This window comes from Trematomus bernacchii, unplaced genomic scaffold (genome assembly GCF_902827165.1).
Source record: "Trematomus bernacchii unplaced genomic scaffold, fTreBer1.1, whole genome shotgun sequence".
NCBI lineage: Eukaryota > Metazoa > Chordata > Actinopteri > Perciformes > Nototheniidae > Trematomus > Trematomus bernacchii.
This window is the reverse complement of record NW_022987531.1, coordinates 3,483,248-3,507,431: the sequence shown is the minus strand read 5'-3', so window position 1 is coordinate 3,507,431 and position 24,184 is coordinate 3,483,248. Positions and strand designations below refer to the sequence as shown.

The following is a 24,184-nucleotide window of genomic DNA, read 5'->3' as shown; positions in this document are numbered from 1 at the left end:
ACTTGGTCTTGGCCAATAGTCGTATTTACAAAAAAAAGCAGGTTTTGACTACGGTGCTGACCTGCTTATCAAATTTAAAGGTGCTATTGAAGGTCACTCCAAGGTTCATGACAGAGGGGAGGATGTTTTTATTGAGGCAGCCCAAATATCAACCCTGGAGGTTGGGGTCCAAAAAAGATGACCTCGGTCTTGCTCTCGTTGAGGACATTTTGGCTCAGCCAGGATTTGATCTCTGTCAAGCAGTCCATCAATAGCTGTAATGAGTTGACATTTGAATTGAGAGGCAGATAGATCTGTACATCATCGGCATAACAATGGAAGGGGATGTTGTGTTTTGTGAGAATTTAACCTAGGGGCAGTATGTACTGTAGAAAAAGGATGGGGCCCAGAATAGAGCCTTGGGGAACCCCACAGGTAAGAGGGGCTTTGGCAGAGGAGAAGGCACCTAGCTGCACTGAGAAGCTACGCTCTGTCAGGTAGGACCTGAACCATGCAAGGGCAGAGCCTGTGATGCCTGCGGACTGTTCAAGCCGCGACAGCAGGATGCTATGGTCCACAGTGTCGAAGGCAGCTGTCAGGTCTAACCGCAACAGGACAGCTGGGCTACCTGAGTCGGCGGCTAGGAGCAGATCATTAAAAACTCTTAAAAGGGCTGTTTCAGTACTGTGCATGGGTTTGAAGCCAGACTGAAACTTTTCATGGATTCCATGCGTGGTTAAGAAAGACTGCAGCTGGGCGTAGACTACTCGCTCCAGGACTTTAGATAAAAAAGGTAGCTGGGAGATGGGCCTAAAATTTGCGAGAATGGAGGGGTCGAGATTTTTCTTTTTAAGTAGTGGCTGCACCACGGCATGTTTGAAGGCAGCTGGGACACATCCTGAGCTAAAAGAGGTGTTTATTAGTAATAAAATACTTGCTCCAACTGATTCGAAAACATTTCTGAGAAGGCGAGAGGGAATGCTGTCTGAGGTGCAGTATGTCGGCCCAATTAATAGTGTTTCATTCCCCATCATGTCAAAACTCATCAACTATTGGTTATTCTTTCCAAATCGTGCAGTGTTGACTCACCTTAAGCAGGGGTCCAATGGTTGTCCTTGACAAACATTTGGTCAGCCAAATTTCAACACAAAATTCATAAATGATTCCATAAACTGGTCAAACTTCAAATCAACAAATGAAACTCCAGTTTCAGCTCCTACTGATGTTTCTGTTTATCGATAATGCTCCATCTGTATTGCAGCTGTCTGTGAAAGGCTACAGTGACAAACAGCACATCCTGCTGAGGAAGATCATGGAAAAGATGACCACCTTCGAGATCGACGAGAAGCGCTTCGACATCATCAAAGAAGCGGTACGCTCTAACTGCGACTCATTCAGTCATTCTTACAAAGTTATGATTATTGATAAGAAGAATGACTTGCAATGTATTGATTAGCTCACTTCAGAACCTTTTCAACTCAGCTTTACAGTACACGAGAAGTAAAGTATTTCTGATACGCTACAGTAGTTTCAACAGACTCCAGTTCATACCGTGTTGATGTTGAACCTCTCTTCCTCCCTGCAGTACATGAGGTCTCTGAATAACTTCAGAGCGGAGCAGCCGCACCAGCATGCCATGTACTACCTCCGTCTGCTGATGACCGAGGTGGCCTGGACCAAAGACGAGCTCAGAGACGCCCTGGATGGTGAGGACGGGCTCTCTAATTCTCATTGCCCTGCCTTTCTGATGCTTATTAGCAGTGGTGGAATGCAATGCTACTTACTCAAGCACTGTAATTACGTACAACTCCACAAGCAACACACTTTCAACAGCTATAGCCAGTGGTGGAAGAAATTATCAGGTTTTAATTCAGTAAAAGTAGTAATACCACATTGTAAAATTACTCTGTAAGTCCTGCATCAAAATGGACTTGCATGAAAGTAAAAGTAAGTATTATGCGTAACGGCCCATTTGAGAATAAGTTATTTTATATTACTGCATGATTATTGATGCATTAATGTGTATATCACAATGTAATGTAAAGCAAAACACTGTCAGTTAGTTTGAAGGTAAAACATCATGGAAAAGTCCGCTACACAGCCCTAATTTAATAATCAACAAGTTTGCGAGGAGAGTCAAATCTTTTGCTCAAGCATTGGCTTAAATGCTAACCATAAACAAGTTGCTGTTTCCAAGAAGTCATCAGCAGGGTCTTGTGATTAGTGTGCTCACTGCACGTGAAAGCGTCCTACATCTTTGTCCTTGCAACATTTTCCCAAACTAATGGCCATTAGTGGGTTATGTCACTGTTTCTCAGTTTTATAGGCTTGAAGTTGTAATCTAAAAGTTTAGATTATTTGATTTACAGTTGATAGAGCTGCTCTTTCCCCTCCTTTAAACCCTCATTTGAATGCTGAGGCTGTCCTCCAGCAGATGCTTCCCAAGCTGCAGTCTTTGCTCTCCACAGTGGAACCTGAGGGGCAGATTCCTATATTTCTCATTTTAACAGAGAGCTCCCACAGACTACCCTCAAATTCACATGACACTTAATTAACCTGCAGGGTCAAAACCTGCAGCCCAGACACCAGGGGCTCCAACTGCCCCACCTCGTTCCCTTATCACTGTCCTCAGCCTCCACCTGTCCCTGTACGGGGGCTTTGAGACACCTTCAGTTTCCTATTGTGTGTGTTGATGTTATCCCTGTGGGTTCCTGGAGACAGACCTGTATGTGTATCTGACTGTTTAACTTTGTGTGTGTGTAATACCATGTGACTCCGTCTTGATGGCAGCTTGGGAAATTGCTCTGTGATTGATTGCTGTGATCTTTATTCCAGATGTAACGCTCCCACGCCTCAAGGCCTTCATACCTCAGCTTTTGTCACGGTTACATATTGAAACCCTTCTCCATGGCAACATCACAAAGGAGGTTAGTCACTGTTATGTTTTTATTTAATGCCAACTGAGGAAATGCCATTCAGTCCTTTCATTTTGAGCTTGAAAACATGTGCCTTTTTTCTTAATGAATATTTAAACACCCTTTATTCTCTGGGTCACCTTCAGCACTTATTATTGCCCTCCAATGCTATTACAGAGGATTATATTCTTATAAGACCCTGCCATCGTGTCATACTTATTATCTGAGGTCCCATCCTAAATTGACAGTTTTGTGGAGAAAGCATTATGCTCATCCATTTCATCGCCATCGAGCTAAATTGTCACCTGCTCCAATAATGACAGAGCAAGAACTCACCAAGTAGTTGTAGGCACTTATATGTAAAGATCTGTATGTAATATTAGGCTGTACTATAGATGGAAAATGTTTTACTTGCTAATATAACAGGCTAATTAGAGGGCAAGAAATGTTACAATATAATATAGATTTTTAATGAAGGCATTAGCAATGTAGCATTTATTACTTGGATGTTGTTTCGAGAACAACCTCACCAATAGAGTTGTGCAGTGATGATGTATTGATGAAGGCTGACCCAGTATTGGGGGGTGGGCATTGCAAGGGCTCCTAAAAGCAATGGGATTTTTCCATCAGTTTTCAGAATATTTCCAAAAATAAGCTTTGTGCAGACTCACATTTATGATCCTTTCACGTTTTGTTCAACGGGATAATATCCACATATCAACACCACTTTGTGATTTTTAAATGGTTCCAATTGCCAGTAGTAAAATGCTATAAACAAACTCCATGATGGTCACATGACTTCATGTCACCACTGCTAGGCTAAATGCAGCTAATGTTCAGCGTGATGACGTTCAGTAGTCTGATTTAGTCACTTGTAGGCAACTCATTCCTGCATCACTTTTACATTCACATTCATTTACCGGTACCCTCACAATTAGTACTGCGGCGTGTGGCGCAGTGGGTTGTGCGTTGGTGTTCAGATCAGGGTTCAAGTCCCACTGCAGTCAGCATGTCGTTGTGTCCCTGGGCAAGATACTTCACTCCAATTTGCTCCTGTGGGGATTGCCCACATTATTGAGTATGCAAGTCGCTTTGGATAAAAGCGTCTAACATGTAACATGTAATATAATGTAATGTAAATGTTGTCCCACATGCACAACTCTTTCATAAAATACTTTAACTGCACTGTTTAATCCTGCATTGAACCTCTAAATCACCATAACACCTTCCCGAGGGATTTGATACACTTTTGCATTAATAAGTCTACACTTAACGCTACAGTAAAGGCGGTTTTTTGTTGTTGCCATCTTTAACTTTTAAGGCTCAGTAATTTAGAAGACATTTGTTTTCCCTAAGAGGTGCTATGATGTTACTTGCTACTGAGCCAACCTATATGCCACAGAATTCAGCCATTTTCTGCTGACTCATTTCAAAAGTCCTGAAAGTGTCCACACTGCTCTGTGGATCATCTTGTTTCTGGAAACAGACCTACATGCCTTCTTTAGGATGCCTTAGAAGCTACATTCAGTTCACTGTTGTGTTAGTGTTGCAACAGAAGAGTCTCAAATGAAATCAAAACGATACACATGGAAGTTAATAAAGGGTGGAATATAAATCCAATTTGGAATATGAAGCTGACCCAACGGCACTCTTTTAGTGTTTGTTGAAAGACTAAAGCATTACTCATGTTTTCTCTCAATTAGTGTTTGAATCAACAAATAGAGGGGGGAAAGGTCAGATGAAGAGAAACTTAATTCTATACTGCCTGATGCTCCACCTAAAAAAAGATCAGTAACTGAAATAGGAGCAATGTTAATGGAAATTGGACATTATTGAATCGAGTTAATCATCATAGCTAAATGCATTTATTTATTTTTGATGGTAGAATTGTCCTTAAACATAAATGAAACGTTTGCTTTCCCTCCCTGTGTTCTCCAGTCGGCTCTTGGCATGATGCAGATGCTGGAGGACACACTCATTGAGCACGCTCACACAAAGCCCCTCCTCCCGAGCCAGCTGACGCGCTACAGAGAGCTGCAGGTCCCAGACGGTAAGTCCAGTACCCCCCCCTCATCCCATACACACAGTCCTGCAAAGTAACGGAGTACAATTACTCAACTAGTGTACTTAAGTACGATTTCATTTTAATTATTTTGATTTATACCGCAAAATACTTTACTATCTTCCTTATTGTACTTTTTTACTTTTACTCTGCAGATTCATATTATTTAGAACAATTTATTATAGGTCACTCCACCTTTAGCGTCTGCACATTTAAAATGATTTAAATATGAATGCCTCAATAATTACAATCCAGTGATGGAATATACAATATTTGGTACAAGGTCATTAATCATAAACTGAAAAGTATGTTTACGTTGGGTTCTTTAACACTAGAACCACCAACATTCCATTACTCCTAGAACCTCAGAGGGGGGTCTTTTTGTGTATCAGCACTCGCCGAGATGTCATTTTTGATAACATTTTAATTCGTTCGTTTTCATAATTTCCTTGTAAAGTATGTAGGACTTAACACATTTTTTTTTTTAAACTCAGATAATGGGGTTAATTTTTTTTATTGCCTTACTTTATAATCATGACGGATCAAAAAGTTCAGATTCATTTTACAATAAATTGTGCGCTTCTACAAAAAACAACATAATGTTATATATATCCTACATACAGAATACCCTAAACTGTGGTATTATCACTTATACTGAAGTAAAATGACACACAGGTTTCTTGATCATCATTTACTTGTTATGCCTGTCTCCACGGCAACAATGCAAAAGATTCCATCCCCGGCGCTCTTGCCCTCGTCATCAGTGACGCCTTCGTGTGCTTGTTACGACTTAATTCAATTGGACATCCCTCATTTCCTTCAGAGGAACACTTGCTGGAAATTGACGTCATTGAGAAAATGTCGCACACGCCTTCCCTTCAGCTCAGAGACACAGACACACGCACACACACACACGCGCCAAGCACCTGCGCTGCCTCTCTGATTACATTAGAGCAGTGGAGTGATGAGGAGAGGGAAAGCAGAGTGCTGCAGGGCCACCTGGAGACTTCCTGGGTCTCAGCGAGGGTTTTCCAGACCGGGCTCCAGCCTGCCAGACACAGAGCAGGGGAGCAGGGGGGGGGGGGGCGGAGAGAAAGGCACACTCACAGTTGGATTATGAAATGAAAGACACATTTCCAATTAATCGGTACACTTTGGCATTTATCTTTGTTAAAAGCACCATTTAATCCAAATGTAATCAGAAATGTTGGATCCTGCTATATAATAGCTTGCAACAAATATATTAATGTTTTCCGTAGCAAATGCTGGCTGTAATTTTATATGGTCAAATAAGGATTCATTAAGCACCGAGTTAAACTAACTTTTTAAATGTATCAGCAATCTTAACTGTACGGTAACTGTAAAGGAATACAGTAGTTGTTTTGTATCATGATTACGTAATCCCGTTGCATGTAATCTGTTAACATACTTGTTACATTTTTTAACAGATAATTAATAACTAACGAAATAGCATTTTGAAGTAACCTTCCCAACCCTAGCAATGCCAAAGCAGCCAGTAATGCCAACACATTGGTGCTTTGGTCAATCAAAGAGTTTCTCGCCCAAATGTTTGACTGTTTTTATATTTCAAGTAGAACTTTTGACATGTTGAGAATGCTAGGGGAGATGTTAACAAAAAGGGACGTGACTCTCCCTGAGCGTAACTGCCCCGTCAGCATGTACACAAAGGCACCTACATTCCCCAGACTCCATTCAAAGTGAGCTTGATATCAATGGACTCAAACAAACTGAAGCTAAAAGGAACCCGTTTCCCCCCCTGCAAGAAAGGATGGCTCCTCTCCAATGTTTAAAGTTACGGAAGAAAGGTTGGAGCAGACCAATTTGGAAGCACTCGGCAAAAAAAACAGTTGGGTTCAGTCTGTCTCCGTCTTTCTGGAAAGTGTCACCACCGTCCTCTCTCTGAACTTCCACTCCTCTAAGCCTCATGATGTCAACAATTAAAACTGCTCATCACTTGTTTGACTCCAAGCAGCAATAATAGTTTTTTTGTAATGATTCAAGTTTCATGTTTTTAAATGGAATACATAGAGGGGTATAGCTAAGCTTGTGATATTAGTTTCTATGCTAATCTGACTTTTATCATTGAGGATTATAGTTAAAGATTCTACTGCAGCTGGGTTTAGCTTGTACATGTGATGTAGAATCCAGGTGGAAAAATGAATATATTTGTATTTGTGTAGAAATACTCTGGTTCAAGTAAAAGTCTTGCATTCAAATAGTTGTACATTTCAGCCTATTGTGTCCAAAAAACAAAAATAACTTTCAAATACGGCACTAATGTCACACAATGTGAGTCAACTGATTAGATTTAAGGGTTTAAAGGACCTCAAATCTGTCCTATTCTTATGAACATGGTATCTTAGGTATTCCTCTAGGAAATTTTCTTCAAATCAAGCAATAAACGTCCGCTTGGATAATTACATTTTGATGGATAAAGGTCACAAAACACATTTATTTTCTTCTTGATCTAATAAGCTAATTATGACAATTTCACATCTCTTAATAGTACATAAATATTGAGCTGATGACATTTGAGAAAGGATTAAATTATGTTTATTGCTTAATGTATTAGTTGTAGGCAAGGGAAAATCTAGTTTGAATCAAATACAGATGTACAAAATACATGTCTGCTCCTTCAGTTGTATTCAGTCTTTAAACCTGCCTGTTTTCCTCTGTCAGAAATGCATTTCAAAGTAACTGTGGGATTTCAAAACACTGACTGTTGTTGTGCTCCTCTCAGGCGGCTGGTATGTTTACCAGCAGAGGAACGAGGTGCACAACAACTGCGGCATCGAGATCTACTATCAGACGGACATGCAGAGCACCAAGGACAACATGCTGCTGGAGCTCTTCTGTCAGATCATCTCTGAGCCCTGCTTCAACACCCTGAGGACCAAAGAGCAGCTGGGTGGGTCTCAGAGGGCCAAGGGAAACATATCACGTGTACAATCTTCCATAACAGTTTCTTTGTGTATCCATACGGCAGCTGGCAACACCTGATTGTTTTTAGGACCTTTTGTTTTCCAAATGTGGCACTCCTCTACTTTAACTCAACGAAAAGATGATCAGATTATAGGGGTTGAAGGTCACTGTGACAAATCAAATCTGTCCCGTTCTTATGAACACGATATCTCAGGTATGTATCGAGGGAATGGCTGATTAGATTTTGATGGATAAAGGTCAAGGTATTCAAAAACAAGTTATTTGTCAGAACTTTTGAACTCAAAAGCTAATTATGACAATTTCCAATGAATGCCTAATAGATCAAATGTTGAGCTGATGACATTTTAGAAAAAATTATATTTATATTTATTGCTTAATATGAGCTGTAGGCATGGGACCATATACAAAAATGCATGTCACCATTACCCTGATCAGAATAATCGTGACTTCATGATATAAGCATTATAATTATATATTAGAAATATCTACATGATAATTCCTGTATTTTTCAAATCGGCCTCTATTTTTTACTTCTCTACCATGATGGTGCGCTCGACTTTATACCTTTTGTGCTAATTGTGCATGTTTTATTGCCTATATTGTCCAAACCCAAATGAGTTGTGCTGCCATGTTATAAATATGAATCCAGCCATTTTTCTTTGAGAATGTTGCAGCTGTATTTTGTCATTTGATCTAGAAACTTGATTTACTGAGATTGCTCTTTGAGTGCCGTCACATTTTTTGAGAATGACTATAAATCACATTGGTAGTACTGCTGTAATCCTAGGGAGGGGCTTAACATTAGTATGATAAGAACACTGCTGATGTTCCCCTCTTCCCCCCCCCCCAGGCTACATTGTGTTCAGCGGGCCGAGGCGGGCTAACGGAGTGCAGGGCCTGCGCTTCATCATCCAGTCGGAGAAGGCCCCCCACTACCTGGAGAGCCGGGTGGAGGCCTTCCTCTGCACCATGGAGAAGTCTGTGGAGGAGATGGCCGACGAAGCCTTCCAGAAACACATCCAGGCCCTGGCCATCCGCCGCCTGGACAAGCCCAAGAAGCTGTCTGCAGAGTGCGCCAAGTACTGGGGGGAGATCATCTCTCAGCAGTACAACTTCGACAGAGGTGAGGCTAATGCTCCCTGGTTTGGTGCATGTCAATGGTCTATGGAGGCTAAACTCCCTGTGTTCTATAGGTTTGGTGCATGTCAATGGTCTGTGGAGGCTAAACTCCCTGTGTTCTATAGGTTTGGTGCATGTCAATGGTCTGTGGAGGCTAAACTCCCTGTGTTCTATAGGTTTGGTGCATGTCAATGGTCTGTGGAGGCTAAACTCCCTGTGTTCTATAGGTTTGGTGCATGTCAATGGTCTGTGGAGGCTAAACTCCCTGTGTTCTATAGGTTTGGTGCATGTCAATGGTCTGTGGAGGCTAAACTCCCTGTGTTCTATAGGTTTGGTGCATGTCAATGGTCTGTGGAGGCTAAACTCCCTGTGTTCCCTTCACTTCTGTAACAAAGGAGTCCAATGGCTCACGCTTCTATTGGCTAGCGCTCAAACACATTGTACATGATAGGCTAACGGGCGGGACATCTCTAAGCGGTTGACCAATCACAACAGAGCCGGCCAGCTAACCAATCAGAGCAGACTGGGCTCTGGTTTCAGACAGAGGGTGAAAAGAGGTGCTGCAGCACAGGCAGTATGAGAAAAATAAAACGCTTTTTGAACATTAAAGCATGGAGACATGTCCCAGGAGAGACACTACATACTGATATACACCTGAACATCAGCAGAATATGTGCACTTAATATCACCAAGTATAATGAAATATTTTTCAAAGTTCTTCTAAAACAATCCAAAAATAGTGTCTTTCTGATCTATCAGCTATTACCATATAAAGAGATTGTGTTGCTTGGGTTACCGGTTCTTGAGAACCATCAATATTTCCTTCAAAAGGAGCAGGATGCTGCTCAGAGCTGCCCATCGATTAAAGCCTGAATAATCTGCAGTGCCTCTCCTGAGGGCCTAATGGATTGTAATGGGCCCGATTCACTGGTACTCTGCCTAAAGCCCGCAGTGATGGCAGCATTGGAAGGCTGCCGGGGGGGGGGGGGGTGCTGATTACTGACACTAGTGTGAGGAGGGAGGGCGGAGGGCAGCTAACACGCTCATGCCAAGGGCACAGGACAAACACACAACGACGCCATGACTGTGCTGAGCTGCTGTCAGTTTGTCCTTTAACATTTTGTGCAAAAAGATGCTTATTTTAAATGTAAAATATAAAAGCATTGGGGTAAAATTGTTTATTATTATTGTTTTTTTGTTTTCTCTGTTTTTGCTTTTGTTTTGTTGCCTGTCCTTGTCTGTCTACCCTTCCCCAAATGTAAAGCGTCTTTGGGTCTTAGAAAAGCGCTATATAAATAGAATTTATTATTATTATTATTATGGCAGAAGAGACGCTTTTGATTTAGTGGTGAATAACTTGTGGATATATCATAGACTTGATTATTTTCAAGCAAATGAACACAGCAGGCAGGGCATCTGTATGTATAGGGTACCATTAAGACACATGTAAGTGTACAACATAAGGGAGATGTGTGAAAGGGACATGGCGTCAGAATAGGGGCCCTGACACTAAACAGAAAATATTTCAAATGTATATCACGAAGACATTTAGAACTGGAGTGTATTTTACAGAAACATTTACAAGCTAAAAACTCCAAATTCGACATGAAAACATTGATGTCATCAGCCTCAGGTTTCAAATAGGTAAGATAAAGTGAGCAGAGACACAGGACAAGGGAAGTGATCGTACAGAGGAAATGCATTGGAGAATCACTTTTAGAGTTCAAACAGAAAACACTAAAAGCAAGAACAAGCTATTTAGCAGGGAGAGATGAGAAGGAATCGCCTTTCTCCAAACCAAATAACACAACCAATGAAATGGTTGCATATTGAAGTAATTGAGTCGCTAATGTTTCAGCAGGTAGAAAGTAGAAATGAGATGTGTGTAGACCTCAGAACATTTAATGGCTAATAAAGATTGAAAGGTTTTATTGTCATATGCAGCTTAATATAACGGCTACATACAATGCACTTTAAAAATAATAAAATGGCGCAAGTGAGACAGCTTGTTGCCGGGGTGATTTAATACTCTTTAATAGTCCTGTGGGCCTTCTTCCTGAATTATAGCCAATTCATAATATTTCAAATGTATCTTTTGACACACTGGAAGCAATGCAGTGAAATATGGACGGGTGAAACGTGCATCGCTAAGATGTCACATCATAGCTTGTGCTTTCCGTAGCATCGTTATAGAGGATTAGGAACTTTGAAAGTGTGTTTTTTTTAAACCTGACTCACGATCTGTTTCAGATAACACCGAGGTGTCCTATCTGAAGACGCTGACGAAAGAGAACGTGATGCACTTCTACAGAGTAAGTACTCCAGCTTTATATCAGTCAGTGTCAGACAGTAAGCTTTTAACAATGTGTGTTAGTCAGAATACTTCTCATAAATCTATGTGGAAGTATGGTTTTGTGACCCTTGAAAATGAAATGAAGAAAGAAAATAAAAGATGTATGAACATTAGAAGTGTGAAATTTAAAAGGAAAACAATTCTATACATGTAAGACGTTAAAGTAAAATGTCCAATTACTACATTATATAACATTTATATAACATTTATGCTGTAATATTTATCAACCCTTATGCCTTAGTTTTTCGTGACAGTTTCTCCATTTTGAAATAAATTGAATAAATATATTCATATAACCAGTAGTTAAAGTAAGCATCTGCTATAAAAAGATAAGATCAAATACATATATTTAAATAAACATTTGAAGTAAGTATGATGATTTATATGAATAGAAACATATATAATTAAAGATGTATAATGAACATTCATGTAATGATCCACTGGGGCTCTCTACGGAGACGTGGAGTGATGAAGGTGTCTATAGTGTAGGTTAATGGCTTCCTGTTAAATAAAGAGCTCTGAAACGATAATCCTCATGTTGTAATTAGTGGACGTTAAAACCATAAACACCAAACAAATCCGAGCCCTGAGAATTCCAGCTTATCATTTACTGCACTAACACAGTGTAATATTTCTCTGACGGCCCCCCCGGTGCAGCAGCCTGGCTCTGTGTGCTCAGCCCTGAGCGATGGCTCCGTGCTCTGTGGCCCCGTGGACAGCAGGGGCCTCGTTAAGAGCCGCAGACATGAATTACAGCAGCATTTATGACATGGAACATTTCCCAGGTCTATCAATCAGCGCTAAATGGCTGTGTGTACTAATGAATGTTACATTAACAGTTCTGTGAGGAGAGGGCGAGCCGCGACACAGCTGCTGATAGGGCGAGCAGTGACACGGCTGCTGATAGGGCGAGCAGCGACACGGCTGCAGCTGATAGGGCGAGCAGCGACACGGCTGCAGCTGATAGGGCGAGCAGCGACACGGCTGCAGCTGATGGGGCGAGCAGCGACCACGGCTGCAGCTGATGGGGCGAGCAGCGACACGGCTGCAGCTGATGGGGGCGAGCAGCGACACGGCTGCAGCTGATGGGGAGCGAGCAGCGACACGGCTGCAGCTGATGGGGCGAGCAGCGACACGGCTGCAGCTGATAGGGCGAGCAGCGACACGGCTGCAGCTGATGGGGCGAGCAGCGACACGGCTGCAGCTGATGGGGCGAGCAGCGACACGGCTGCAGCTGATGGGGCGAGCAGCGACACGGCTGCAGCTGATGGGGCGAGCAGCGACACGGCTGCAGCTGATTGGGCGAGCAGCGACACGGCTGCAGCTGATGGGGCGAGCAGCGACACGGCTGCAGCTGATGGGGCGAGCAGCGACACGGCGGCAGCTGATGGGGCGAGCAGCGACACGGCTGCAGCTGATGGGGCGAGCAGCGACACGGCTGCAGCTGATGGGGCGAGCAGCGACACGGCTGCAGCTGATGGGGCGAGCAGCGACACGGCTGCAGCTGATGGGGCGAGCAGCGACACGGCTGCAGCTGATGGGGCGAGCAGCGACACGGCTGCAGCTGATAGGGCGAGCAGCGACACGGCTGCAGCTGATAGGGCGAGCAGCGACACGGCTGCAGCTGATAGGGCGAGCAGCGACACGGCTGCAGCTGATAGGGCGAGCAGCGACACGGCTGCAGCTGATAGGGGCGAGCAGCGACACAGCGACACGGCTGCTGATAGGGCAAGCAGCGACACAGCTGCTGATAGAGCCTCTGCTTAGAGGCTGGGGCTAGTCCATCGTGAATCGTTTTCATCACTTTGGTTTAAAAATACTACTTTTAGTTTGGGACTGACTAGACATTATTTAGTCAGTATGATTTTGCAGATAAATGCAGAATAACAACATATTATATTGTTATTATTATTTGAGGACCAAAGTTGATTCTCTACCTTGGATATGGAATTTCAAATGTGATATTTGTTTATATTTCTTCTTCTTTTTTTTTTACCACAACTGGAAATCTACATTTCCGTTAGAGCTGGATAACTTTATACGGCCACATTTAACATGCAAGAATAAATTGCACCAAATCAGATATTAATCATTGTGTTCTCGTGCATGTGTAGCTGGGATCAGTTCTCTTCATTACGGTGTGACAGCCGTGATCACATGTCAATGTCAATTCTATATATACTATATAGTATATATTCTATATATACTATATAGTATGTGCTCCTTAGTCGATACATGTCTGAATAATATGTATGATTTGTTTGTGATTGTTGGAGTTCATGACACTTTTAAATCTTCACGTCTCCATTCCTCATCCACACACACACCTCCGTACAGAAGCCAGGCTCCAACGCCATCATTTAAAATGTGTCTCTCTCCCCGTCCTCGTCCTCCTCTGCTCACAATGCTCTGGTTTCTGCTGCAGATCAAATTATAAATGACACCCTGACTCCAATTAGTCTTTTCAGCACCAAAACCTCTCCCGGCACAAACGACGATTACATTTGATCCATATATAATTGGTTAGCTGCTGCTGTTGTTGTTTTAAGGATTACAATAAGGGAACAATAAGGGTACTGCTTCCTCCATGAGCCCACTCTCCGATAAGGGGTGGCGATGGGTGGGTGGATGGGTGGATGGGTGGATGGGTGGATGGATTTTAGTGGCCTAAAAATAAACAAATAAGAGAAACAGATTTTGAAAGCTGACCTCCACAAATGGTCTGAATGGAACCACAGTCAGTGCACCGCTGACTGAGCCCAGGTGTGTGGACAGAACCACTTCTGATGACAGAGCGCTGTCTGTCCGATAAACAGCCTGAGCACATCCTGTAAATCTGTGTGTGTCAGACTGGCATGGCTTTACTGGATCAGTCTGCCCCCCCCCAGCTTTCATCTCCTCCCGCCCACTGCTGCTATTCCTAGCTGTGAGGTGACAGGAGGCTGGGGGGAGGGGCTGCACACTGACGGCTCTGTCTCAGGGTAACCAGACTGAGGAGCTGTTATCTCTCAGGAGCATGCACCCCCCCGGAGCATGCACCCCCCCTGTATCTCTAATGATGCACAGGCTGCCTCACAGACAGGCTTTTTATTTGTATTTTTTTTTATTTATTTTTTTGGTGGTCACAGTTGTGTCTGGGAGCCAAACCCTGTAATCCTCAAGAGACGCTGATCATGTAGCTCAATCTCCACCCGACCACTGTGACAAACGCACAGTCATCCAGAGGTTTAACAAAGTCATGAGTCACTCCCAGGGGTTAACGACATGTGTGCTCAAATCCAGTCCACTGCACCATTAGGGCCAAATGGATAGAAATGTTTTGATTAGTACTGCCATCATGATTATTTATTTTGTTCTTTTTATCAGTGTAAGTGACAGAATATTATGACACTTTTAAATATACACAGCGGGGGGTTTCACGTCAAAACTAATTTGGGCATTTAGCCCTGATGCTTTGATTTAAAACATTTTTACATTCACAGTTAAATCTGAGAACTAATTTCAATAGCAATCATGGATACTAAATATGAATAGATTCTGGTAATAAAATAGTCAAGTATGTGACTTGTGAAAATATTTCCTTAGTAAGGCACAGGGGTTAGTTACTGTAGTAGTTCTAGCAGAATGTCCACATTTTGACTTTTTTATATATAATTTCTATATTTTATTTATCTTTAAAGGTGGGGTAGGTAAGTTTGAGAAACCGGCTCGAGATCGCTAGAATTTGAAAATACACAGCCGGAAAAAATCTCCCACTTCCTTACAGAGCCCCTCCTCCAACACACACGAACGCGCACATGACCAATGAGGGCACGAGATAAGTTTGTGCACAGATGGAAGGCTGACAGGCAGGTAGGCCATCCAGTTATTTTAGCCGGGCCGGCTCAGATGATTGGTTGTGCTTTTTACAGAACTACGGCTTCCACAGATGACATTTTTTTATGGATTTTTTGTCAAAGCACTTCAGATATTCATTGCTATCGGGATGTTAAGAGCATTCCATGGAATATAACAAAAAGTGTATCTCCAGCCGGTTTCTCAAACTTACCTACCCCACCTTTAACTTATTTTTATACATATTTATTTCATTCTAAAATGGGGCAACTATCACAAAACCCGATATATTAAGTATCCTGATTGGAAAACCACTGACTGAGACTGTCCCCCCCCCCCCCCCCCTCTGTCCCTGTCCCTGCAGGAGCGTCTGACAGTGGACGCCCCGAAGAGACACAAGGTCTCTGTGCACGTCCTCTCCAGAGAGATGGACTCCTGTGAGTACTGCTGCTGTCCCTTCATTCAGACCCTCTGTGTGTTCCTCCAGTGTGGCTCTGACCCGTCTCTGTGTGTTCTCAGGTCCCATCGTGGGGGAGTTCCCGGCTCAGAACGATGTCAACCTGGCCCCCGCCCCCTCCCTGCCTCAGGTAACCTCATGTTTAACCACGCTTCTACCTTTAACCTGAAAACTACTGAAACATATTCAAGCTGATCAAAGCTGCATTCACATGATCCAGGATTTGCTCACTGCGAGATTGGCCGCACAGCTAGCTACATTTTGTTACTATGGTTACCTTGCCTGTTAGCTTACGGCACCTCGTACAGCTGTCATCTGATTGGTTATGCGGTCAGCAGCAATCGAGGTCAAAGTGTAAATAATTTTACCTTTGAGCGCCGCGCTCGGTAACAGAGCTGTCCACAACGACAGCGGCTCTGCTATCTCCATAGCAACACCACAGCAACGCCAGCAGAGCAGCTGTACCACAGATCATATATATATATATATATATATCACATATTTACTTACTTTTATCAACTACTGATACATTGTTTCTTTTCCTCAACTACCAAGAAATTCAATTAATTTGTTTAAACTACAAACACACTTTTTTGGAATTACTCAGGTATATTTGACCTGTCACTGCGAGGGTCTCAGGAAAGAGAGGGGGCTGTGCACTATAAAGCCTCGTGAGACACATGTTTAGAAAAACAAAGTGGATATCATCAACATCACACAACTGAAACATATTATTCTATTTTCTCAACTACTGACACATATTCACATGTTTCACCTCCACTCTACCACCCCCCCCTGCAGCCCACCGTTGTGCAGGACATGACAGAGTTCAAGAGGAGCCTCCCCCTCTTCCCGCTGGTCAAACCTCACATCAACTTCATGGCTGCCAAACTGTGAGGGGGGGGGGGGGCAGCTCCACACGCAGGAAGACCAGCATCTCACCGAGCCTGCGTGCGTGTTTGCGTGGGTGCATGTAAATCTGTGTGTGCACACGTGTGTGTGTGCACGGGTGTCCGGCTGCAGCCTAGAGGAGACGATCGGAAACAAACGTGTTTAATTTGAATCACCATGTTAGCGACGTAGCTCAGATAGAGGTCACACACTCTCACACACACACACACACACACACACACACACACACACACACACACACACACACACACACACACCACTGTGTAGAGGAAATAGTAACAACCAATGAAAAAAGGCCACACCCCTTTTGAATGAAGAACATGGAGGCGTTTAATTAGAATTCTCTTTTCAGACATGCTGCTCTGAGGAGTGATGTTTGGGGTTGTTGAAGTTTAACAGTAGCACCACGTCTTTTATCTTTTGGACTCGTATGTTTCCATGTAACTAGGAAAAGGACTGTCAAAGACATGATTTCACTCAAATCAATGCTTTTCCTGAAGAATATGTTTATGCTTTTTGATTATTTTTAATCCTGGCAGGTTTTGAAATGCTTGTAAAATGTTGGGACCCTTTGAGGAGCTGTCAGCTGGTCACATTGATGTTATTGCATTTTACAGTAGGATGTCATTCAGAAACCTCAGGAGAACCTCTATGCTGTTTTCTTTTTTTAACATTCAGTTTTAATAGTGATTGATTACAAATAAAAACACTTTTATCCTTCAAATGTCTTTCAAGTCCTTATCCGTCTTTAAGTTATGTTTGTAAAACTTGAATTTATTTTGAGATCCAGGGAAATGATGACTCTTACACTCGCTGCATGTGTGACAGCTTGTGCCTTTCGGGGGGGGGGGGGGGGCTTCAGTTATTATGCATCTGGCTGGTGGTCCGACCTGGGGCACAACCCTGGAGGATCGACCCCCCCCCATAGAGAGCTCAGGCTCTTACAGCAGAGATGTCAAAAAGCAGCTTCTAAAGCAAGGCTCCGGTCAGGATTTATTTCTGGATCTATGCACTTCTCTCACTGAGCAATAAACGCTACAGGGAACAGGGAGGCTAACCTGTTGGAACAGCCAATGATCATCAGGCTTATCGTTTTCACTTGAATCCAACCGGCTCTCAGCCTCCGTTCATGGACACTTATACCTGTTGTTCCAAAAGCTTTTTCAATGTTGTCCATCATTTTGCTACTTCTCAACCTGATCAATAACAACTATTATCACCGTTTGCATTTTTGATTAGTCAAAAAATAATAATACGGAAGAGCTGTAGGGCCACATAGGAATGCATTTTTTGAGTTCAGAGAAAATAGTCCGAATTCCTATTTGAATCTCGGAACAAAAAAAAGTTTGGGGCAGATCTAAAAAATCAAATGTCCGATGTGGCCCAATCATCCTCCGTCAAGTCAGAACATCGACAATAAAATTGACATTTCTGTGTAAGTTTCAGATGTTTTGCATTAGGAGACACATAAAGATGTCTCATCTTAAATGCAAACATTTTGATATCCACCTGTCTCTAATGGTCTTCCGTACAGGAGTCAGGACACGTATTGGCTGGTTAGGACATTTTGAGTTAATGTATTGTCTCCTGTGTTTCTAATGAATAAACTACTGAATGGAACGGTGTGTATTTTAATGCAACACAAGCTCAACTCATGCACTTGGAAAAAGACGTTTATTCACAGATAAAACGATACCATAGACAGGAAGTCTCTTTTGGCAGAGTGGAGAACTGATGGTGGAACCACTGGAGGCGTGTGTGCGCCCATCACACACTGATGTTTCCAGCTCCTCTGAGGCAGGAAACAGCAGCTGGTCAGATTGTGCACAAACTACCACATAAAGTGAAATAGTTAATCACATGATTTAAACCACTTACTGTTGTGCTATGTTCATTTCATAAGACACATTTTCACACTATTTGTCCAGGTTTTAATATTTTCAATGCAACCTCAAATTTTGTAGGAGCATTCAAACGAAAGCACTGACCAATCAGAACTGATATTCCCCTATGAGTGTAGACGTCCTTTAAAAGCTTTTATTTTTTTTACTGAATACATTCCTAAAATCTTTTTACCCAATAACAAAAGTTACTCTTTATATTATCTTGGCAAATATTTGTTCACCACCCATTTTAAAGATTTTTAATATATTTCCTGAAATACAGCTTTTATTTCCTAAGTCATAAGCACAGGAGAGAAGTATTCATATCACTTCTCTTGAGCCTCAAGGCTTCCATAGAAACTTTGAAAAGGCATTGAGGCATGAAGATACATCTGTAGAGGGAGAAAATGTGACTTGTTATTTGGTTGCACCAACGCTTTAATTTCCTGTAGGTGTCCTGACATCAGCCGTTCTCAATGAATAGTGTCCGATTCCATTTCTTCATAGTAATTTCCTGAGAGCCTCAGTCTGACCTGGGATCAGTTCAGACTGAATAGTTCAGCAACATCTCAGTAAATGAATGTAGCTCATGTAGCTTCAGAGATGCTTTCATTCCAACATCCGGTCGTTGTAAAAATCTCTGAAAAGACAAGCGTCCATAATATCCACCCATCTGTTAGAGACGGCGTCATGGCAACGGGCTCCACGGAAACACGGGCAGTGCTGTGAAGCTTTAGAAAGAACATTGAGTGTTTGTGAAGCTGCAGACGATGAACACTGAAGGCATGAGAGGAGATCAAACAGTCCTCACATAAAGCAGGGGCTCATCATCAGGACTCGTCTCCTGCAGAATGATTCACGTCTCATTGGTCCATACATTCTATACATTCTATACCCCTCTGACTTTATTCCTCCACAATTGCGAAGGGATCTCTTCAAAATAATCATAAAACAATCATTTATTATAATTATAAAAGTCTTTAATTACACATGCCCCGCATTTCTTTATCTTTAAAATACAGTTATGTTACAATAAGTATTAGTTATTGGCAGTCACGCCGACTGCTAACATGCTCCTCTGTCTCCTCGTCTTCCTCTCTTCCTCTCCCTCTCTTCCTCTCTTCCTCTCTTCCTCTCTTCCTCTCTTCCTCTCTTCCTCTCTTCCTCTCTTCCTCTCTTCCTCTCTTCCTCTCTTCCTCCACCGCAGCGTCAACAGTTTGAATTCATGAAGCGGAGGGTGGGGGGGCCTCGCACTGAGCGTCACTCCAGGAGGGGTGAGGATAAGGGAGGAGTGGGAGGAGTGGGAGGTGAAGGGTGACACTGATCCCGAGTCTGTTTTGTCCGACTGCCTCAGGCCTCCTCCGACTCGGGGAAGTCGAGGATCTTGCGGTGGGCTTGTCTCTGGTACTGCTGCTGCTTGAAGTAGACCTTGAACGCCCCCTTGATGGCCACGAAGGCGATTCCTCCCTGTGGGGGGACAGAGGCAGAGTCAGTGTGAATGTGGAGATTCTCCACCCTGCTTCCTGTGGGGGGGGGCAGCCTCTCTGAATAAAGACGAGTGATGCCTCACTTAGGGTATTTTCTGATTTACCAATCACACCTTTTTACATTTTACAACCAAACATGTATCTGTGATGTTCCATAGAGCTGTCATGGTGCGTTCACAGCACACACCAGGCACGGGACGAAAACATCACGATGCAAAGACGCAGATAGACACATCCTTTGATTGAGTTCAGAGTTTCCTATTACCTGATTAAGATCAAGATGACTTTATTAATCCCAGGGGGGATTCAGGTCTTCACTGTGGTGATACAGTTACACTATAGGCCAGAAGTTCCCACGTGCACAAGCAGGACCTACAGACATGCACTAATGGAGAGGTGTCAGGGCCAATGAGCAGTTGGGAGTTTGGTGCCTTGCTCAAGGACAACTTCTGCAAAGCCCAGGATGGACTGGCACCTCTCCAGCTACACTATGGATTTTGGTCCGATTGGGACTTGAACCGTCAACCCTTCGGTTCCCAAGTCCTTATTGAGTGAGCTACTGACACGTTTGACAAAACATTCATTCAGGTTTTGACTAATTGGAATCATTATGTGGATATTTCAGCTTCCTTCTGATACGCTCATAAGGTTCCTGAGATCTGGAGCGCTGCACGGTGTTCATGTCAGCGATGTCAGGAGTGGTTTGATATCCTTTTTTTACTATACAAATACTGCTATACTACTTGCATGTCATTTTAAAGATGCAATGGTTGAATGGATTACAGTTTTTATGTAAATGTACTTCACCTGCGTTTTTTACTTTTATCTGTGAGCTTTTAGTCACTTTACATTATGATCCCCTTCTCTTCTCTCTCTTATTAATAATAAATAAATCTAATGTTCAGTCTCTACACACCGGAGGCTCTCTGAGGCCTGTACAGTAAGCAAATCATTCAATACTGTCAATGCAATATAAAGGCTCACACTTCAATAAATGCATACGGGTTCATGGTTGCTGTCGTCAGGTCAAAACAAAGCAGCATCATTTGAAATGCTTCTTATGTTTTCCTTCTGACCACATTCATACATGTTGTCAATTGATAGGAGAAGCATCTTGCCTTCAGTCTGTCCCTCAGTGAAGGAGGACAGATTGTTGGGTAGTATCCCATGAGCCTCTCTGGTTACCTGTCTGTCTGCACCACCAGGTAATGAGGAGAGATAACGGCTCAACTGGGATCATTTATTAATGATCATTGTTACCAATTTACCCCCCCTCCACCACTGAAGGTCTGTTCTGTAACTGTCAGTGTCCCCCCCCCCCCCCTCCTGGAGGTGTGTGTCTGCAGGAACCCACCAGGATGGTCCTCTGCAGGTTGGAGTTGACGCTGCTGAACATCAGCTTCCCCACGATGGTGGCGATGGTGGGGAAGACCAGCGCACCACACAGGATGCGGGTGGCAGAGACGTGGTCCGCCAGGGGGCTGGCCTCCGCCGGGATACGGGGGACAGGGCAGCCAATCCCTGCAGAGACACAGAGAGCAACTTATATTATTAACCAATCAACAATGTACTTAAACAGTGTTCAGGCAGACCCTCACATCCATCAGTGAATTTACAGTCCTCTGTGAAGAGGCGGTGCTACAGTGAGTTTACAGTCCTCTGTGAAGGGGCGGGGCTACAGTGTGTTTACAGTCCTCTGTGAAGGGGCGGTGCTACAGGGGCGGTACTACAGTGTGTTTACAGTCCTCTGTGAAGGGGCGGTGCTACAGTGTGTTTACAGTCCTGTGAAGGGGCGGTGCTACAGTGAGTTTACAGTCCTCTGTGAAGGGGCGGTGCTACAGGGGCGGTGCTACAGTGAGTTTACAGTCCTCTGTGAAGGGGCGGTGCTACAGTGAGTTTACAGTCCTCTGTGAAGGGGCGGTGCTACAGTGTGTTTACAGTCCTCTGTGAAGGGGCGGGGCTACAGTGAGTTTACAGTCCTCTGTGAAGGGGCGGGGCTACAGTGAGTTTACAGTCCTCTGTGAAGGGGCGGGGCTACAGTTAGTTTACAGTCCTCTGTGAAGGGGCGGGGCTACAGTGAGTTTACAGTCCTCTGTGAAGGGGCGGGGCTACAGTGTGTTTACAGTCCTCTGTGAAGGGGCGGTGCTACAGGGGCGGTGCTACAGTGTGTTTACAGTCCTCTGTGAAGGGGCGGTGCTACAGTGTGTTTACAGTCCTCTGTGAAGGGGCGGTGCTACAGGGGCGGTGCTACAGTGAGTTTACAGTCCTCTGTGAAGGGGCGGTGCTACAGTGAGTTTACAGTCCTCTGTGAAGGGGCGGTGCTACAGTGTGTTTACAGTCCTCTGTGAAGGGGCGGTGCTACAGTGAGTTTACAGTCCTCTGTGAAGGGGCGGTGCTACAGTGTGTTTACAGTCCTCTGTGAAGGGGCGGGGCTACAGTGTGTTTACAGTCCTCTGTGAAGGGGCGGTGCTACAGTGTGTTTACAGTCCTCTGTGAAGGGGCGGTGCTACAGTGAGTTTACAGTCCTCTGTGAAGGGGCGGGGGCTACAGTGTGTTTACAGTCCTCTGTGAAGGGGCGGTGCTACAGTGTGTTTACAGTCCTCTGTGAAGGGGCGGTGCTACAGTGAGTTTACAGTCCTCTGTGAAGGGGCGGTGCTACAGTGTGTTTACAGTCCTCTGTGAAGGGGCGGTGCTACAGTGAGTTTACAGTCCTCTGTGAAGGGGCGGGGCTACAGTGTGTTTACAGTCCTCTGTGAAGGGGCGGTGCTACAGTGTGTTTACAGTCCTCTGTGAAGGGGCGGTGCTACAGTGAGTTTACAGTCCTCTGTGAAGGGGCGGGGCTACAGTGAGTTTACAGTCCTCTGTGAAGGGGCGGGGCTACAGTGAGTTTACAGTCCTCTGTGAAGGGGCGGGGCTACAGTGAGTTTACAGTCCTCTGTGAAGGGGCGGTGCTACAGTGTGTTTACAGTCCTCTGTGAAGGGGCGGGGCTACAGTTAGTTTACAGTCCTCTGTGAAGGGGCGGGGCTACAGTGAGTTTACAGTCCTCTGTGAAGGGGCGGGGCTACAGTGAGTTTACAGTCCTCTGTGAAGGGGCGGGGCTACAGTGAGTTTACAGTCCTCTGTGAAGGGGCGGTGCTACAGTGAGTTTACAGTCCTCTGTGAAGGGGCGGTGCTACAGGGAACGGACCTGGGAAGATGCTGTTGAGGATCTGCAGCTTGTTGCAGTACTTCCTCCACAGGCGCAGCACGTAGTCCTCCCAGCGGATCATCTTGCCGAGGATCAGCATGACGGGGATGGTGGGCAGGCCGATGAGCAGGAACAGGGGGTCCGCCCGCTCCATGACGTCCAGACCCTCCTTATGGCCCACCACCTGGGGGGCAGAGGGGGGAATCACAATTCAAAACTTAACTTAAAATAAAAAAAAGGAGACAGTGGGACTCGAGCAGTACTCTACGTCACCACATGCATATTATTTGGGTTTATAAAGCAGCTCAGTTGAAAACCCGATTCTGATTAAGTGTGCTGCTCTTTTTCGATAGCAGACTATTGCTAAGAACTCTCTGAATGAAGGACTATGTGCAGTCTATCAATCTGCAGAATAAGTCTGTCATTTTACACCATGAAACACTTTTTGAATATTCATTTTTATATTTGTGGAGAGCACAACACTTTGGAGTCATGATGGCTGAACTGTCCCCAGTGAAGAAAAGAAAAAGAGCGCAAGAGGAGGAAAGAGGTTAAAATACAGAGCGCTGGACGTCAGAGAAATCAGCAGACAGGAAGTAAACACTAACAGGAAGAGCAGAAGAAGACAGACAGGAAGTAAACACTAACGGGAACAGCAGAAGAAGACAGACGGGGGCCGTTTCTCAATGTCGAGTATACCTGCTGCAGAGCCACTATTTCAAGTATACTACGTCATCGAGTGGCGCCGAATGCTGGGCATTTAACATGCATTTAAACAGTCCTTCGGCGCCACTCGATGACGTAGTATACTTGAAATAGTGGCTCTGCAGCAGGTTTACTCGACATTGAGAAAGGACCAGGAAGTAAACACTAACGGGAACAGCAGAAGAAGATAGAGAGGAAGTAAACAGTAACAGGAACACAGTATGGGCTCTGGAAGTGGCTGAGCATCACCACCGCTAAGCTAAAGGCGGCTAATGTTCAGAGTGATGATGTTGAGTTGTCTCATTTAGTCACTTGTTAGCAACTGT

At 44.0% G+C, this 24,184-nt stretch overlaps 2 protein-coding genes across 5 annotated transcripts in view; one reads left to right on the top strand and one right to left on the bottom strand.

The window, feature by feature from the left end:
• ide (insulin-degrading enzyme) overlaps window positions 1–17,319 on the top strand; it is a 38,656-nt gene extending 21,337 nt beyond the window's left edge. For 2 of the 4 annotated variants that reach the window (XM_034121932.1, XM_034121911.1), the window contains 10 exons: window positions 1,241–1,351; window positions 1,565–1,685; window positions 2,815–2,906; window positions 4,833–4,944; window positions 7,718–7,885; window positions 8,771–9,043; window positions 11,290–11,351; window positions 15,591–15,663; window positions 15,746–15,813; window positions 16,485–17,319. In XM_034121932.1, coding sequence (XP_033977823.1) covers window positions 1,241–1,351; window positions 1,565–1,685; window positions 2,815–2,906; window positions 4,833–4,944; window positions 7,718–7,885; window positions 8,771–9,043; window positions 11,290–11,351; window positions 15,591–15,663; window positions 15,746–15,813; window positions 16,485–16,580 — 1,176 coding nt within the window. In that variant the 3' untranslated portion in view covers window positions 16,581–17,319. The remainder of the gene's footprint in view (window positions 1–1,240; window positions 1,352–1,564; window positions 1,686–2,814; window positions 2,907–4,832; window positions 4,945–7,717; window positions 7,886–8,770; window positions 9,044–11,289; window positions 11,352–15,590; window positions 15,664–15,745; window positions 15,814–16,484) is intronic. The other 2 variants (XM_034121919.1, XM_034121928.1) reach the window with 1 other exon arrangement.
• Window positions 17,320–18,254: 935 nt separating this feature from the next.
• Window positions 18,255–24,184, bottom strand: part of march5 (membrane-associated ring finger (C3HC4) 5) — a 36,563-nt gene continuing 30,633 nt past the window's right edge. The window contains exons 4-6 of the mRNA XM_034121942.1: window positions 23,154–23,337; window positions 21,320–21,486; window positions 18,255–19,945 (exon numbers count right to left, since the gene is read on the bottom strand). Coding sequence (XP_033977833.1) covers window positions 19,829–19,945; window positions 21,320–21,486; window positions 23,154–23,337 — 468 coding nt within the window. The 3' untranslated portion in view covers window positions 18,255–19,828. The remainder of the gene's footprint in view (window positions 19,946–21,319; window positions 21,487–23,153; window positions 23,338–24,184) is intronic.